The sequence below is a fragment of the Delphinapterus leucas genome, chromosome 19 (assembly GCF_059928025.1).
Source record: "Delphinapterus leucas isolate spDelLeu-1000000601 "Yukka" chromosome 19, BTC_Dleu_Yukka2, whole genome shotgun sequence".
Classification (NCBI taxonomy): Eukaryota; Metazoa; Chordata; class Mammalia; order Artiodactyla; family Monodontidae; genus Delphinapterus; species Delphinapterus leucas.
In genome coordinates, this window is record NC_143147.1 from 23,990,342 (window position 1) to 24,009,882 (window position 19,541).

A 19,541-nucleotide genomic window follows, 5' to 3' on the forward strand; every position below is an offset into this window, starting at 1 on the left:
GCCTCTGTCTCCACATGGCATCTCATTCTTCACGATCTCTCCACGTGGCGTGGAGTTTTCACAGCATGGTGGTCTCAGAATAATCACACTTCTTACGTGCAGCTGGCTTCCAAGGAGGAGGGAAAGAAAAACTGTCAGACCAGTTAAGGGCTGTGCCTAGAGCTGGCACAGTGTCCCTTCTACCATATTTTATTGGTCAAAACAGTCACAGAACCTGCCTAGTTGCAAGAAAATGGAAAAATAGACTCCACTTTTTGATGTGGGAATGGCAAGATCTTATTACAGGAGAGCATGTGGGTTGAGAGATACCATGACTGTATTTGAAAAATATAATCTGCCACACCATCAAACTCAAAATAAATTCAAAGCTTTTAAAATGACCCACAAGGCTTTTCATGATCTGACCCATCCCTGCTTCTCTCTCTGACCTCATCCCCTGTATTTTCTTCTTTTGTTCCCTTTAGTTTAGCCACAATGGCCTCTTTGCTAGGCTTTGAATGTGCCACACTCGTTCCAGCGTCAGATGTATTTTACCTGCCTCTGCTGCCTTGAATGTTCTTCTTTAGACCTTTGCATAGGTCTTCCCATTCTCTTCATTTAGGTCTCTCCTCAAATGTCAGCTCTTCCTGACCACCTTATCTGATAGAATCTTGGTCACTTAGTACCCCTAATCTTGCTTTTTCTTCTACATAGATTTTAGGGCTGGTATGAGAGCCTGGGGGGCCTGCATATACTTTTCTTCCCTCTTTGTTTTCTGAACAAGTTTAGAAATAGAAGACCAAAGGTAAAGACCAAAATATATATGAAATATATAAATATTTGTGTGTATATGTATGTGTGTGTTCAGTGTGAAGTTGGAGACCCAGTGGGCCTGCTATCTAAACCTCAGAATTAGGCAGACTTACCCACCTAGTCTCAGGCAGTGTTGGTTACTCCCTTCTGCAGGGTGAGTCCCCTGATCAACTCTTGGAATGTTGATATAGAGGAAAATTCTTGTACTCTGTAACAAGCCTGTTCCCAAGTAAAGAAGGGTAGAGCTGAGTTGTGTGTACCTATTTATTATTCTCATTTTTATCAATCTGACTGACTAAAGGAGGATGAAAGGAGGGGAATAAAGGAAGTGTCAGAGATGACTCTCAGATCTGAGAAATTGGTGGATTGTGGTACTGTTTACTAAGATAGGAAATATGGTAGGAAGATTATAAATTAAATTTTAGAAACACTGACTTTGAAGTGTCTTAAGATACCCACGTGGAGATACCAAATAGGCATTTGGATGATACATTTGAACATAACAGATTTGGTAGTTGTATTAGTTTTCTATTGCTATGTAACAAACTACCAGAAACACAGTGGCTTAAAACAATACAAAATTATTATCTCACAGTTTCTGTGGGTCAGGAATCTGGGCACTGGTTAGCTGGGTTCTCTGCTCAGGTCCTCACCAGGATGAAATCAAGGTATTGGTCAGGGCTATGATCTCATCTGAGGCTTGGGGTCCTCTTCCAAGCTCACTGGTTGTTGATAGAATTTAGGTCCTTACAGTTGTAGGACTGAGGCCTTCAGCTCCAAGAGGCCTCTTGCTGTTCCCTGCCATGTGGCCTTCCCCACAGCATGGTAGATTGCTTCTTCAAGGCCAACAAAGTATTTTTGGTGCTTCATGTCTCTTTTTTGGCTTCCCTGGTTAGGACAGACTCATCTGAGATAATCTCCCATTTAAGTCAACTGATTAGGGACCTTAATTGCATCCTCAGAGTCCCTTTTGCCATGTAATGTAACAGTCATGAAAGGGATATCCCTTCATGCAAGTCCTTCTCACTCTTAAGGAAGAGAATTATACAGGGTGTGTCCACCAAGGAATGAGACTCTTGGGGCTTAGTCATTAGCAGTCATCATAGTAGTAATCAGTAGGATAGTCAGTGAATACACAAGATTGCCCAAGAGAAAGGGTGAACAGAAGAGAGATTAGGGGATAATGTCAGAATTATTGGTACCTTGAGGGTACATTTATTCATCTTTGTGTTTATAGCACCTACATTGCTATCTGGTACATAGCGGATATTCAATAAATGTTTGTTAGAATTCTTCCTTGATCTCAGATTTTGAAAAACTAATGTATAAATTTATATTATGTGTCCTTCCCTTTTATGTATATAGTCATTTTTTCTTTTTCTGTGTGTGGTAAAATACACATAAAACTTACCATCTTAATCATTTTTTTTTTTTTTTTTTTTTTGCAGTATGCGGGCCTCTCACTATTGTGGCCTCTCCCGTCGCGGAGCACAGGCTCCGGACGCGCAGGCTCAGCGGCCATGGCTCACGGGCCCAGCCGCTCCGCGGCATGTGGGATCTTCCCAGACCGGGGCACGAACCCATGTCCCCTGCATTGGCAGGCGGACTCTCAACCACTGCGCCACCAGGGAAGACCCCATCTTAATCATTTTTAAATGTACAGTTCGGTGGTATTAAATACGTTCACATTGTTGTGCAGCCATTACTACTATCCATCCCCATAATTTTTCATCTTATAAAACTGAAACTCTGTACCTATTAATCAGTAATTCCACATTCTCCCCTCCCTTTAGCTCCTGTCAACCACCATTATACTTTCTGTCTTTTGATTTTGACTACCTTAAGTATCTTGTATAAGTGGAATCATACAGTGTTTGTCTTTTTTGTGACTGGTTTAGTTCACTTAGCATAATGTCTTCAAGATTCATTCATGTTGTAGCATGCTGGAGAATACTTTCCTTTTGTTTTGTTTTGTTTTTTTTTTGCAGTATGTGGGCCTCTCACTGTTGTGGCCTCTCCTGTTCGGAGCACAGGCTCCGGACGCGCAGGCTCAGCGGCCATGGCTCACGGGCCCAGCTGCTCCGCGGCATATGGGATCTTCCCGGACCGGGGCACGAACCCATGTCCCCTGCATCGGCAGGCGGACTCTCAACCACTGTGCCACCAGGGAAGCCCTTCCTTTCCTTTTTAAGGCTGAATAATATTCCGTTGTATGTATATACCACATTTTGCTTATCCTTTCATCTGTCAGTGGACACTTGGGTTCCTTCCATGTTTTAGCTGTTATGAATAATACCGCTGTGAACGTGGGTATACACATATCTCTTTGAATCCTACTTTCACTCCTTTTGAGTATATACCCAGAAGTGGAATTGCTGGATCATATGGTAATTCTATTTTTAATTTTTTAGAGAAAATTTCATACTGTTTTCCACAGTGGCTGTACCATTTTATATTCCCATCAGCAGTGCACAAAGGTTCCAGTTTCTCCACATCCTCACCAACACTTGTTGGTTTTCTGTGTGTGTGTGTGTGTGTGTGTGTGTGTGTGTTTTGATATTAGCCGTCCTAATGGGTTTTGATTTGCATTTCCCTAATGATTAATGATGTTGAGCATCTTTTCATGTGCTTATTGGCCATTTGTTTATCTTCTCTGGAGAAATAACTATTCAAGTCCTTTGTCCATTTATGAATCAGGTTGTTTTTGTTATTGTTGAGTTTTAGGAGCTCTCTATATAGTCTGGGTATTAATCTCTTACCAGATACATGATTTGCAAATATTTTCTCCCATTCTTTGGTTTACCTTTTTGTTCTGTGGATAGTGTCTTTCTTTTTCTTTTTCTTTTTTTTTCAGCCTCACCGTGTGGCATGCGAGATCTTTAGTTCCCCAACCAGGTATTGAACCCCATGCTCCCTGCAGTGGAAGCATGGAGTCTTAACCACTGGACTGCCAGGGAAGTCCCTGGATAGTGTCTTTTGATGCACAAAATTTTAAAGTTTTCTTGAAGTCCAGTTTGTTTATTTTTTCCTTTGTAACCTGTGCCTTTGTTGTCATATCCAAGGTATCATTAAGAAATTCAGTGTCATGAAGTGTCCTATGTTTTCTTTTAAGAGTTTAATTGTTTTAGGTCTAACATTTAGGTCCTTGATCCACTTTGAGTTACTTTTTGTATGTGGTGTTAGGTAAGGGTCTAACTTCATTCCTTAGCATGTGGATACCCAGTTTTCCCAGTACCATTTGTTGAAAAGACTATCCTTTCTCCTTTAACTGGCCTTGGCACCCTTGTCAAAAATCATTTGATGATATACAAGAGGGTTTATTTCTGGGCTGTCTGTTCTGTTCCATTGGTCTACATGTCTGTCTTCATGCCAATACCATGCTGTTTTGATGACTGTAACTTTCTAATAAGTTTTGAAATCAAGAAGTGTGAATCTTCCAAGGTTGTTCATCTTTTTCAAGATTGTCTTGGCTATTCAGGGTCCCTTGAGATACATATGAATTTTAGAATGGGTTTTTCTATTTTTGCAAATATGTCTTTAGGATTTTTGATAGAGAATGCATTGACTCTGTAGATCATTTTGTGTAGTATTGACAACTGAGATAATCATGTGGGTTTTTTTTCCCTTGATTTTGTTGATGTGGTGTGTCACATTGATCAGTTTTCATATGTTGAACCATTCTTGCATTCCAGGAACAAATCCCACTTGGTCATGGTGTATAAATAATCCTTTTTTTTTTTTTGCTGTACGTGGGCCTCTCACCGCTGTGGCCTTTCCTGCTGCGGAGCACAGGCTCTGGATGCGCAGGCTCAGCGGCCATGCCCCACAGGCCCAGCTGCTCCGTGGCATGTGGGATCCTCCCGGACCGGGGACACGAACCCGTGTCCCCTGCATTGGCAGGCGGACTCCCAACCACTGCGCCACCAGGGAAGCACAGTCAATCCTTTTAATGTGATGCAGAATTCTGTTAGTATTTTGTTGAGAATTTTTGCATCAATGTTTATCAGGGATATTGGTCTATAATTTTCTTGTAGTGTCTTTGGCTTTGGTATCCGGGTTATGCTGGCCTTATAGAGTGAGTTAGAAGTGTTCTTTTAATTTTGGGGGAAAGCTTTAGAAGGGTTGGTATTAGTTTTTCTTTAAATGTTTGGTTGAATTCACTAGTGAAGTGATCAAGTACAGGATTTTTCTTTTTTGGGAGATTTTTTGATTACTGATTCAATCTCCTTAGTAGGTATAGGTCTCTTCAGGTTTTCTGTTTTTTTGTGATTTAGTCTTGGTAGGTTTTGTGTCTCTAGGAAGTTTCCCATTTTATCTAGGTTTTCCAGTCTTTGTGGCATACAGTTGTTAATAGTACTTTCTTTAAATCCTTTTTAGTTCTGTAGAATTGATAGTAATGTCCCCACTTCCATTTCTGATTTTAGTGCTTTGAGTGTTCTCTCTTTTCTTGGTCCATTGAGCTAAAGGTTTGTCAATTTTGTTGATCTTTTTGAGGAACCAACTCTTGATTTCATTGATTTTCCTCTGTTGTTTTACTATTTTGCTTACCTCTGCTCTCATCTTTATTTCTTTCCTTCTCCTAGATTTGGGTTTCCTTTGTTCTTCTTTTTCTAATTCCTTAAGTTGTAAAGTTAGGTTGTTGAGTTGAAAGTTTCCTTGTTTTTTGTTTTTTTTAGTTTCCTTTTTTTAATGTAAGCATTTATAGCTATAAATTTCCCCCTTAGCACTGCTTTCACTGCATCCCATAAGCTTTGGTTTGTTGTGTTTTCATTTTCATTCATCTCTAAGTATTTTCTAATGTCCCTTGTGAGTTCTTCTTTGAAACATTGGTTGTTTAAAAGTATAATGTTTAATTTCCACAGTTTTGTGAATTTTCCAGTTTTACTTTTGTTACTGATTTCCAACTTCATTCCATTGTGGTCAGAGAAGATACTTTGCATATCTATCCTTTAAAATCTATTGAGATGTTATTTGTGTCCTTACCTATGGTTTAACCTGTAAAATGTCCCATGTACACTTAAGATTGTATATTCTGTTGTTGGGTAGAGTGTTTTGTACATGTATATTAGGTCTAATTGTTTTATTGTGTCGAGTCCTCTATTTCCTGACTTATCTTCTGTCTGTTTGTTTTCTCTGTTATTGTGAGTGGAATGTTGAAGTCTCCAACTATTATTGTAGAACTCTCTGTTTCTCCCTTCAATTCTGTCAGTTTTTGCTTCACGTGTTTTTTTTTAAATTGTGACCATGTCACATATGAAGTTTTTTTTAAAAAATAATTAATTAATTTTTGGCTGTGTTGGGTCTTTGTTGCTGCACACAGGCTTTTTCTAGTTGTGGTGAGTAAGGGCTACTCTTCGTTGTGGTGTGTGGGCTTCTCATTGCGGTGGCTTCTCTTGTTGCGGAGCACGGGCTCTACGCACACAGGCTTCAGTAGTTGTGGCATGTGGGCTTCAGTAGTAGTGGCTCGCAGGCGCTAGAGTGCAGTCTCAGTAGTTGTTGTGGCACACGGGCTTATTTGCTCCGTGGCATGTGGGATCCTCCTAGACCAGGGCTCAAACCTGTGTCCCCTGCATTAGCAAGCAGATTCTTAACCACTGTGCCACCAAGGAAGTCCCTGCTTCATGTATTTTGATGGTCTATAATTAGCTGTGTAAATGCTTATAATCTATCTTCTTGCTGTATTGAACCTTGTATTAATTTATGATGTCCTCCTTTGTCTCATAACTTTTTTGATTTAAAGTCTATTTTGTCTTATATTAGTATAGCCTACTCTCTTTTGATTACTGTTTGCATGGAATAATTTTTTCCATTCCTTCTTCTTTAACCTGTTTGTGTCTTTGGATGTCGAGTGAGTCTCCTGTAGGCAACTTGTAGTTGGGTCATTCTGCCAAATCTGTCTTTTGATTGGCGGGTTTAATCTAATTATATTTTAAGTAATTACTGATAAGAGGGGACTTACTGCTGTCATCATGCTATTTGTTTTCTATATGCCCTATAGCTTTTTTTGGTCCCTCATTTCCTACATTACTGTCTTCTTTTGTGTTTACTTTTTGTAGTGGAATGTTTAAATTCCTTTCTCATTTCCTTTTTGTATATTCTACAGCTAGTTTCTTTGTGGTTACCAGAGGGATTACATTGAATGCCCTAATGTTATAACACTCTCACTTGAATTTATACTGCTTAACTCTGAGTTTTGACAAATACACACACATTCATGTAATCCTCACCATGATCAAGATATAGGAAGTTTCATTACCCCCCAAATTCCCTCGTACCTCTTTGGCCAGGAGGGGAGGTGGTGGCAAATCCTGAGGGGACATCTGTTGTCTTGCAGGGGAGAGGCCTATGAATTGTCTTCAGACAGGCGTGGCGAATGCTTGCTGTTAGTAACAGTAATGGGCCACTTCTGTAGACTTTGAGGGTTCAGGGCAATTTGGAGATAAAAGATTTTGGGGAGCACCAACCCAGATGTTTCCTTTACATGTGTCAGAGTCTTATTATTCTTTGCCAACCACAGCTCTCTGATCTTGGCGTAGCAGACCTGCCTTGTTTGGGAGTTTAACTTTTGGAACCTAGAAACTCTGATAATTCTGGTTCTTGTCCTTAGGTTTCTTTGCCTTCCTGCTGGAGGAGAGGAGAGCATCTTTGTGTGCTTCCAGAGAGGCCTTCTGGCTTTCATACTTAGCTTCTAATTGGCAGTCAGCTTTTTGTTCTCTTTTTTCGCAGAGCTCAAATAGTTTAGTAATATTCTTCAAATTCAGTTGTTTTTGAGGTTACTATTTCTCCTTCATTGCCAGCTTTAAATTCACATCTTAGCACCTGCTCCATCTGCCCTGAGAGCCTAGTGCAGGATGTTCATTAAGGTGTTCCCTTGGGATGCACACCTGAGAGAAGGGAGGATTGCAGATGCAGAATTCATGGTACAGTGCAGGCCCAGAATCAGGTTTGGCCAACCCCTTTGGGGAGCTCTGGAGCTAGAATGGCCCTTTTGAGTTTCCCAGAATTGGGCTGAGGTGTTCCGGCCTTTATATTGCCATTATCAATTGGTCATTGGATGTGGGCTGCCCAGGAAGGGTTTCACCTGGGCAGGATCATTCTCTTCAGGTGAGGGGCTGACTGACAGCACTCCAGCAGTTAAGTTCTTCCCTGAATGGGGAGCTGAGCAGTGCCTCAGCAGTGCCTACCAAAATTCCCCTGTATCCACTAGGAGTGACCAGTTTGTTTTTTTAGTATCATTAACTCATGGATTTAAATATGTATTATATAGAAAACTTGCCATTGACTTATAAGTATGGAAGGACTCACAAATGTATGTAAATATACAGCTCAATGAATGTTTGCCAAGTAAACACAGCAGTGTAACCAGTACAGAGATCAGGAAATAAAATAATGCTAGCAATCCAGGAGTTCCTCTTTCCCCTTCCTTTTCCTTCTGGTCATTACTTGCTCTTTCCAAGGGTCTCTGCTATCCTGACTTGAATTTAACATGTTTTTGAAATTTGTGTAACAATCATACAGTAAGGGATCTTTTGTTCTGACTTCTTTCACTCAGTATTATATTTATGAAATACAGTTTATAGCTGTAAGTCATTTATTCCCATTGCTGTAGAGTTTTTCTTGGTTTGAATATACGATTTTTAAAAACCATTTCTGCTGTTGATAGACATTTGGAGTGTACCCATTTCTCTTGGGTATATACCTAGTGAAGCTGCTAAGTACAGTTGGCCCTCTGTATCCGTGGGTTCCACACCTGTGGATTCAACCAATGCATATAAAAAAATAGTCGGAGAAAAAAAATTCCAGAAAGTTCCAAAAAGCAAAATTTGAATTTGCCAAGCAACTGGCAACTATTTAAGTAGCATTTGCATTGTATTTAAAACTGTTCATGGCATTTATATCCTATTAGGTATTATAAGTAATCTAGAGATGATTTAATGTATATGTAAGTATGTGCGTAGGTTATGTGCAAATATTATGCCATTTTATATAAGGGACTTGAGTATCACAAATTTTGGTATCCTCTGGGCTCCTGGAACCAGTGTCCTGCAGACTTGGAGGGACGACTGTATGTATATGTTCCATTTTAGCAGATAATGTCAGTCTTCCAAAGTAATTACTGATTTACACTCCTACTTGTAATGTACAAAAGTTCCATTTGCTGTGATTTGCCCGTTTATTTAGGATATTACTCTCCAGGCTGTACAATTAAGAACTGGGTTATTTACTAGGGTCCCTCTCTCTTTAGCAGGTTCTGTACTCTAATCTTTGTTTTCTGAGGCTGTGAGATTTTGAAATTCTGTTCTGCTTTTCAGAAGTTTTTGGCTTAGCTTTTTTACCATTTTCCACCCAATTATGCATTTGAGACTCCCTCATGTCTTCAATTGTGTCACTCCAGCTCTCAGTGACAACCAGAATCTCTGATGGTTCCTCTTTCCCTCAGCAGAGGTACTTTGCTTGGGAAAGGCATATTTCTGAGTCTTTTTTTTTTTTGGGGGGGGGGGCAGATTCTGCAAATGCCCCAGGGCGGGAGGAAACAGCTGCAGAAGATCGCCTTGCTTCTCCATAGTTCACCCTTTTTCTGAAACTTAGCCTCTCTAGTCCTCATTCCTTCAGTAGCTCTCTAAAATCTTTAAACAGTTGATTTTTGTATTTTTTTCTTTTTTGTGTGTGTGTGAGTTTGGGGGAGGGAGGTGTTGTTTTGCTGTGAATTACTCTACCTTGGAAGCAGAAGTATGGATTAAAACATATTTGATGTTTCAATAAATTAAAATTGTTGTCCTTAACAATGTTCAAATTATTCCATTTTTGGTCAGTGGGAGCCTCCTCAAAATTTATTCCTGAGTCTTTTTGACTCGACCCTTTGATAGCTTTCTTTGGCAGCTTTCTTGCTATCTGGTATGACAAAGTGTTCCAGGTTCATCATGTACCTTTTTGCCTCAGATGTGGAATCAGCCATTTTCTGAAGGAGTCCCAATTCCTTTTACCAGGAAATGGAATCTCAAGATCATTACTGCAGGGTTGGTCGTTGTTTTAGGCATTTTCAGCAAACAAAGGGAGAAAAATATATTTTATTTTCTTCATACAAGATAAAACTACATTAAGAATTGATATAGATACTTCCAGTTCCAATTCAAGACTACAGGGTTTTTACTTTGCTGTTCCTCTCCTGTTCTGAGAGTCGCAGTTTTTAATGACACCAGTAGTGACAGAATTAAAATATCACCGAATCACTCATTTCCATGATCCCACAATACATACAGGATCAAGATTTATCTTCATTTTTTTGTCCCTAGATATATTCCATTAGGAAGTCAACCTAATATGATTTAAAATAACTTAGAATAGTTCTTCTCTTTGTGACTATGCCATTAAAAATTTGGATACAAATTTCAGTTCATTTGTTTATTTTTGATTTCTATTTTATTTTTTAGAATTTTAATTTAATTGTATATTTACATAAATTACATTAATTTCAAAATAAAATCTACAAAAACCAGGGAATATAGATTCTATCCTCAACACCTCTCCTTTGTTTTCTTTCACTTCCTAAAGGTAACCACTTAAAAGTTTTTAAGTTTCATCCTTCTGCTTTTGTATGTGTGAAGAGGTGTATGTGTGTGTATTTATTTCTCCTCCTACTTCTTAGATGCATGGTAGCATACTGTATACTCTTTTCTTCACCCTGTTTTTTTAACTTAAAGATACATCCTGGAGACTGTTCCATAGTTTGATGAATTTGGACTCATTTCTGTCATATTTTTTACGTTACATTTATATTTATACAAGTCTTTTATTTTAAGTCATTTTTAATTGTGTGGTCTATGTTATTTGCTCTCCCAGCATATTTTTTGGTAGTTCAGAAGGTTTGTGTATTAGGGTTCAGTCAGGGAAGCTGATTGTGTAATGTGGGAAGGGACTTATTATGGAAATTAGACCATACACAATTTTGAGAGGACTCGTGGGGTGAAGATCTAGAAGGGGGAATTGGAGGATCAGAGAAGGAGTCACTAGTCAGATCCTCTAAATTAGTGACAATGGGTAGACAAGTTGGAGCTTTTAGGGAAATCTGAGAAGCCAACTATGTCCAGCCACTGAAGTGCGACTGTGAAGGAGAAGCTTGAAGAGAGCCACATGGGAAACTCTTGCTGTGTTTAGTTACCCCCTCTGTAGGTTTTCACCTAAGCATCTGGTGATGGGCTTGTGCCACTGCTCACCCAGCACAAACCAGCAGTTTGTATTTTTGTTCTGTTGGTTACTTTTATATTGATGCCTTTGTATAGTACTCTAATTTCCTCCCTTTCTTGGGAGGGCAAGTTGTTATATAGTGGTTTTCTTCTGTAAGCAATATTGAAACAGCTAGTAAATTATTCTCATCTCCTCAGCCAGCGTTTGGTTTAAAATAATACCCTTTTACTCTTAGTACCATAAGGTAATCAGGAAACATCCAACTTTTTGTATACTCTCACTACCCTCTCCCCATTTTTGATAATTGTACTGTATCTATACTGTCATTATACATAGCAATTACATAGTATGTTTTTTCTCTTACTCTCGTCATTTATTCTCAGTTCTTTTAATAAATGTGTATTTAATGGTCCTTAATGTGGATGTGTCTCCTGTTATTTTGGTTGACTGAAGTATATTCTCTAGTAGATTCCTCAGGAAAGGCTTAAGGGAACAATATTTCTTGGGTTCTTACAGTTCAGAACAGTTTGATTGTCACCATTGTACTTGGGTGTCAGTTTGCCTGCATATAAAATCCTTGGTTTACTTTATCTTCTCTTGAGAATATTAAAATATTATTTCATTTTCTATTAGCATATAGTATTGTCAAAGTCTGATGACAGTCTAATTTTTGTTCTTTGTGTAAGTGGCTTTCTCTTTCTGCCTGAATGTTCAAAGGATTTTTTTTTCTTTCTTGTTCACAGAAGGTCAATAGTTGTACTAAAATATGCCCTGGTATTGGTCATTCTGGGTCAGTTTTTCCAGGTATGTGGTATGCCCTTTAAACATATAGTTTCAAGTGTTTTTGAAAAATTTCAGCAACGTTTTCTTGAAGTCTAGTTTCTAATATTCATTCTACTCCATTGATTTGATTTCCTTCTTTGAGGACTCCTGTTATACATATGTTGGATCTTGTTTGCCTGTCTTCTCTGTCACTTTATTGCAAATCCCATCTCATTTTTCTTTTCTTTCTTTTTTTTTTGATATTAGAATTTTCCTCCTATTTACCTTCTTTTTCTCTTAAAGCATTATATATATATATATTTTTTTTTTAATAAATTTTAATTATGTATGTCTGGCTGCATTGGGTCTTCATTTCTGTGTGCGGGCTTTCTCTAGTTGCAGGCAGGCAGGGGCTATTCTTCACTGCGGTGCACGGGCTTCTCATTGTGGTGGCTTCTCTTGTTGTGGAGCATGGGTTCTAGGCGTGCAGGCTTCAGTAGTTTTGGCACGTGGGCTCAGTAGTTGTGGCTCGCGGGCTCTAGAGCACAGGCTTAGTAGTTGTGGTGCACGGGCTTAGCTGCTCCGCAGCTTGAGGGATCTTCCCGGACCAGGGCTTGAACCCATGTCCCCTGCATTGGCAGGCGCATTCTTAACCACTGTGCCACTAGGGAAGCCCTATATTTTGTTTTATTTACTCTTTAATATCTTCTGGTTAGTCTTCACTTCTGAAATGATTTTTCTTTTTTTTTCTAATTCTTTCCTGAGTTTTGTCAACTTATTTCTATTTGTAATTCTAATTTGTTATTTCATATCTTTAATCATTTAAAAAAATTTCTCTTGGCTCATTTTGAATTAATAATTTACAGTTTCATCTGTTGGTGATCATATCTTTTTGGCGTGTTTTCATTTTCTGTTGCAATGTTATTCTGTCTCTTATTCTTTTTTCTCAAAATAACTTCACATATGATTTGACTACAGTGTTTTCTGTTGCTCATTTTTATGTGAAATTAGTTTTCCTGAATTGGTAGGAGAGAAATGTGGGCCAGGATAATTTCTATCTTCATGGCTCTGGAGCTCTTCTATTGCTTTCATGAAATTAAACGAATACGTCATCTCATTCTTTGTGAGCTCTCTTGGCTTCCTTCCTCTCTTCCACCTTTATCTGGATCTTTTTCTTTTGCCCTGTTGTTCTTGTTTCAGTCTGGAATGAATCTCAGCAATTTCTTCTCAGCATGGGCTTCATCCTTGAAGGAAGTGTTTCTTTAGCTGGTTAGTTTAGAACTGTGCTGTCCAGTGGGTACAATGGCTACTTAAATTTAAGTAAAATAAATTAAAATAAAATTAAACATTTGATTCATCATTTGCATTAGCCACATAACAAGTGCTTAATAGCCATATATGGCTAGTGGCTACTGTAATGAGCATTGTTGATATAGTATAATATCCTAACCACAGAAAGTTCTATTAGACAGTGGTGGTTTAAAGTGTGCTTTCTTCTTTTCAGACTTTATTATAGACCTTTTGCACACATGTGCCAATTGCCATGTGTACAGAAACCCCTGTATTTTAGCTAAGCTTCTAAACTTGTCCTGCTGTACTTTTCACTGAGGATCTAATGCAGTTTGGGGATTTTCCTTGTCAGACCCATCAAACATTCTGCTTCCCTCTGCTGTCTCTTGCACAGATGCTTATACCACACCAGTTTTGTAGCTGTAAGTGGTTTGTTCGTATTTGCTGCTTGTATTTTGGTTATTGTGGGGTGCCTTGTCCCCTAGTTTTGATGTAGATATATGGTCCATGGGTTTTGCGATTCTAGCTTCTTTGCTATTTTATGAGGGGGTGTATTAGTCAGGGTTCTCTAAAGAAACAGAACCAATACAGGGGAGATAGAAGGGTCTGAGGGCCTGAGAACCAGGAACACTAAGGGCAGGAGATCAATGTCTCAGCTTAAGTAGTTAAGCAAAAGGGACCAATTCTTCCTCCTTCTGCCTTTTTTATTCTATTCAGGCCCTCAGTGGATTGGCTGATGCCCACCCACATTGGACGGGGTGCAAACTGCTTTACAGAGTCCACCTATTCAAATGCTAATTTCATCTGGAAACACCCTCAGAGACACACCCAGAAATAGTGTTCAGCCAAATATCTGTGTGCTCTATGATCCAATCAAGTTGACATGTAAAATGAACCCTCACAGAGGGATTTGGGGAGATTCACAAGCTACATTGCAGCCACTGCCATCTTTTCTCTGTCTCTGTTTTTAAGGATATTAACAATTCTTAATTTTCTTAATATCAAATGTAAAAGATCTTATGGGTATTTATTTGCATTTTTTTTTTGCATTTTTTAACAGTTTATTTTTTAGAGCAGTTTTAGGGTCACAGAAAAATTGAGTGGAAGGTAAAGAGTTTTCCCATATGCCGTGTGCCTCCACACATGCACAGACTCCTTTATTATCAGCATCTCCCACTAGAGTGGTACTTTGGTTACAATTGATGAACCCACGTTGACATGTCGTAATCACCCAAAGTCCACAGTTTACATTACAGTTTCCTCTTGGTGCAGCCACTGCCATCTTCTACAGTCCTCTTTTTTCGGTCTTTCAGATTTTTTTTCTCTCCATAATGTTGTAACATTATGTAATTCTGTAGCTTCTGTTCTGCCCTATCTTCTAAACCCTAAACATGCTTCCCCTCTTTTATTTAGAATTTCTTTACCATCAAATTAGTCACATTATTAACTGACTAAGCAAACTTGGGCATGCTGCTTGGTCTCTTTCCACCTTTTGTTGCACCATTTTAAAAATGAGGAAGCTGGACACAGGTTTGTTTCTTCACGGAGGAACCTTGTCAGTGTTCTGTATTAGTGTTAGCAGGATCTAATATTTAAACAGTAAATATATTCGTGATGCTTTCAATACAGAATGCTGCTCTTAAACAGGGTAGAGATGAACTTCCTGGTAGTGCCACTTAGTTCATTCTCAGATAAATATAGGTAAATATAAATATAATATCTCCCTTAAAAGATATTTTCTTTCCATGAGATTTATCTCTTTGTTGTTCTGTTACTCCCTCAGCTGTGTACCTGAGGGTGATTATCTTAGCTGAAGCAGTCTTACTATGTATATTCCAGGCTCTACAGTTGGTTTTCTTTTCTGCACAATCTGCCGTTACTTGCCATTATTGACTAGAGGTCTAAGGCATAGATTTTCTTGGTCTGTTGTTCTTTTAATGCTTGAGTTCAATATATAAAAGAAAAGATTGCATTTTATTGCAGACATTTTTCTCTGAAATAATTTTTAGCTACAAGGAAGTAGCTCTATTTCTGTGAGTCATCATTCTGTCTTACATAGTGCTGGGTAAAGATTTAATTTGGTAGATAGAGATTTATGACTTCTAGAAAGAAAGCTACAAAAATTGAAATTTCTAAAGAATTTTAGATTTGCTATAAATTCCTTTATATATTGAAAATTGGAGCTTGAGATACAAATATAGGTAATTGTGGTTGATAAAATTTTCCTAATATCTCATGATTTTCAATGAGAAATAGAGTTCTTGGTAGTCATTTTAAAATGTAAGCTAACATTTTTTTTTTTTTTCCTCAGCTTCCAATAAAAACAGGACAGCAGAACACACATACCAAAGTCAGTACCGAACACAACAAGGAATGTCTTATCAATATTTCCAAATACAAGTTTTCTTTGGTTATAAGCGGCCTCACCACTATCTTAAAGAATGTTAACAATATGGTGAGTGTTTGCATTACTGTTTTACGGGAGAATTCGGTTTGTTTTTGATTTTAAACTTTGGAACAGCATATTTTGAAATATGTAAAGTCATTTTCTGTGGACCCTGGATATAAACATTCATCTTAATTTATGGATGAGCACAGGTAACCTTTTAACTTTCTTTTTAGATTTTAATTCTTTTTCTTAGATACTTGTCTTATTTGTGACCCTGTATCTACTGATCCATTTTTTCTGGAATTAGGATTTCATACAGATTTTGTCATATTTAAATTGACCATAGTAATCTATTAAAATCTTTTCCTTAGCTTCTCATTTGAATATTTACATATCAGATTGTCCCAGTCTTAAGTAGATGCTAAATAAAATATGACTTTGTAGTCCTAAAATGTGAGATTGCTTTTGTGAAGATGCTGTTTTATTTCCTTCGTCCTGTAACCTGTGAAAGATTCCATGGTAGAGAACCTGTGTTGAAACAGTTTTCCTCAAATACTTCATCAAGTATTTCCACTGTCAAAAGCTCATAATTGCTTCTTATTTTCCTGTTTCATAAAATCTGTTTACATTCCCTAGACTTCAAGGTACTCCAACTATTTTCTCTCTGTACCTTTGAACATATTATTTCTCCTCTTGCTGTCTGGTGATTCTTTCCTCTGTGTCAGTTTCTCTCTAAAATCTCCTTCATACTCAGTCCAGAACAACCGATCTGGATATTTCTTGATTAACTCCAAACTGCTCTGCTTGTTTTGAGCACTTATAACCACAATTTATACTGTTTGCATTGAGCAGTGAAACTGATTTCTGGTTGTAGATTATGAAAATCAGTACCATTTTCATAGTCACATCATCTTTGGTGTGTTTTCTTTTGAAAAAGTTGATTGGAAGATACCCCAGGCTTACAAAATTGGTAAACTGGAGGAGTGGGCAATCATATTTTCTCTTTATGGAAAAAAATTAAGATTTTCTGAAAAAAGGACCTTTTATAAATATGTAAAGTGACTTACAGAAATACATTTAAGATTTTATGGAACGCTTCTGTTGCATAGTGTGTGGGTCATACAGATAGGACTTTGCTTTTATAGATAAGTGGCCATGTTCTCATATTGAAAATGTTTTAGTATTTGGACCCTTCTTTTAAAAACAAAAACAGTATTGAGATATTGGCATTCATTTAGTGCTTATTGAGTAAACTGAATTGTGGAAACCATAGTCTGCTGTTAATAGTGTAGTATTTGATTTAAAGATTGTGGATGCTTAAAACTCGCTTTAATTGGTGTTACAGCATTTTGTTGCTGTAAGAGTTAGGCTTTGATTATTTTGTGGCATCAAAGTGTGGTTAAATGTTCAGTTCAAGATTCTGGTAAAGATCTATATGTGTACCTAAATCCTACATATTTTTTTCTATATTGTTCAAATCTAAATTTTACTTAAAAAATAACAGAACATGGGATTTTCCTAATGTTACCATCTCTTTAATGCTGTTTGTTTCAAAGTGCATTTACTACATATTTTTTAAAGTATAACCCAGAGTATCTTTTACTGTGGCAGGCTGATGACAGATTGTTTGCCTGAGAATTTATTTTGTGTGAGCATTAGGATAAAATCAGAAATAATAGATTTAAATATAGTATAATCTGGGAGATACAATGATTATTGATTTTCTTGATCCTTAGTCCCTCACTTTTCAGATGTGTGCTGATTTGTAGTGGAGAGTAATAACCAACTTTTAGTGTTCTGAATATCTTTTCTTTTAGAGAATATTTGGAGAAGCTGCTGAAAAAAATTTATATCTCTCTCAGTTGATTATATTGGATACACTGGAAAAATGTCTTGCTGGGGTGAGTAAATCTATTCTTGAATAGGCAGGTTTTGTGCATTCAGTTTTGAGAATGATCTGATGTCCTGAAGCATAGGTGTGGACAAGGAGAAGAGTCATGGACTTTTTGTCTAAGACATGAAAATGAATTTTGTTAACAGAGCTGACTGGGTAGCATAGAGAAGTTTTCAAGAAAAAATTATATTCTTATCTTTTGTAAATTAAATAGATATTAAGATTACTTATAAAGTGTTAAGCTTGAGTCACATCTCTCTCTCTCTCAGGTTTTCTAGAAAAAATTTTGTGGAAAAGTCACTATTTCATTTAACTGATTTCTCCAGTTGGTTAGGCCTGTGGCATTGCTTAGCTATCAAAGAATGTGATGTTAAAGACCAAGAGGATCTTGTTTCCCCCTGTGTGAATCTGATTTTATATTTTACTTTTCAAATCTATGTAAAAGAGAACTTAGAAAATTAAAACTATTACTATTACTGTGATAGATTCTACCTTAAGAACACTTGTTATGTAAATATGAACATATAAAATAGATATGTGGAGGAGTAGTTGAGTACAAAACAATTGTTTCTCATGTTTCCTCTAAATAGTTATCTCAGAGTTTTCAACCATGACTTACTTAGAAATTTTTCAAGAATATTTCTGGTTATTTATTTATTTGGCTGCGTCGGGTCTTAGTTGCAGCATGCGGAATCTTCGTTGCGGTATGCAGGATCTTTCGTTGCGGTGCGCGGGCTCTTCATTGCGGCGTGCGGCCTTCTCTAGTTGTTGCAGGCGGGTTTCTCTCTAGTTGTTGCACACAGGCTTCTCTCTAGTTGTGGTGCGTGGGCTCCAGTGTGCGCGGTCTCAGTAGTTGCGGCGTGCAGGCTCAGTATTTGTGGTGCACGGGCTTAGTTGCCCCTCAGCATGTGGGATCTTAGTTCCCCGACCAGGGATTGAACCTGCGTCTCCTGCCTTGGAAGGTGGATTCTTAACCACTGGACCACCAGGGAAGTCCCCAAGAATGTTTCTGTTGTATAAAGCATAGTGCTTCTATACTTCAGTAGCTTTAATTCTTCCTGGAAAATGGTAGGAGTTTACATAAATATATAAATTTAATACCTCCATTTTAAAGATCTGTCTATTCAATATGTATTGGGGTTAACTTATTTCTTCTGAGATTATAATCTCTCTTCCTTTGACCCTTCTTTTGCTTTTATTCAGAATTGCTTCTCTCTTCCACATATGTTATAATTGTTCTTTATAGTAAAACTAGATGGGAAGGGACTTTGACATATGAGGACTGATCAGTTGAGAACAGAGAGAACAAAGTGTTTAAAGAAGGGGTAGCGTAGGGAGTTGGAAAAGGGGTAGGGTAGGGAATTGGAAAAAATAATTACATTCACACAATGATGTATCCTTAGGGAAGAGAAGTATAATATTTAAGACTATAGGCCACAAAACCTAAGCATAATGTTTTAAATTCTTTTATTGACCCTCATCCACATTCCAAAATTGTGCTACAATGCTTATAAGTTTTCTTCTTAAATTGTGGACAAGCTAGTTCTGTTTTAGTTTTGTGCTATGTATTAATTTGTGATGGGCTGTTCATTTGTAAAATAGAGTGAAAGAGCAAAAAAGCTGTTAAATAGGATGACAGAATTTTGAAGGTGGACAATTTTTCAACTTCTCTTGAATCAATTCTTTGTAGTGGTCTTATTACTTTGATTGTAGATGCCAATATATCAGTGACACCCATGTTTGAATGGGGGTAGGCTGGTTTATTGCCTCTTCAGTTCTACATCTTTTCTCCATTAACATTTATAATTGAGAGGTAGTGGTAAAGGTATTTTGGATAATGATCACTGATATCATTGACCCCTGTTTAATTTGATACTCTTTGGAGATAGCTTAATTGAAGCCCTACTAAGTGGGCATGGTACAACTTTTATAATACATAAAATATATATTAGCTTGCTCTGCTCTATTGAAAATGTATAAAATTTTAAATTAAATTTATAATTAAAAATAATACTATTCATATTATTGAACAGCTGTGTTTTTCTGGATTGCCTTCAATGACTTTATGGTTGTGTCCTGATTTTCCTTTTTACTTATTTATTTATTTTATTTTTTATTAAAAAATTTTTTTTTTACAGTAGGTCCTTGTTGGTTATTGGTTTTCCTTTTTAGATCAAAGTAAGTTGAGACAGTTTAAGAACTGAGCCCTATAGTACATATTTATCATAT

General features: G+C 37.4%; 1 protein-coding gene across 9 annotated transcripts in view; it reads left to right on the forward strand.

Moving 5' to 3' along the window:
• The window catches only part of NF1 (neurofibromin 1), a 255,886-nt gene that overhangs the window by 41,191 nt on the left and 195,154 nt on the right, over positions 1-19,541 (forward strand). For all 9 annotated transcript variants that reach the window (XM_089900778.1, XM_089900773.1, XM_089900775.1 and 6 more), the window contains exons 2-3: positions 15,341-15,484; positions 17,236-17,319. In XM_089900778.1, coding sequence (XP_089756904.1) covers positions 15,341-15,484; positions 17,236-17,319 — 228 coding nt within the window. The remainder of the gene's footprint in view (positions 1-15,340; positions 15,485-17,235; positions 17,320-19,541) is intronic.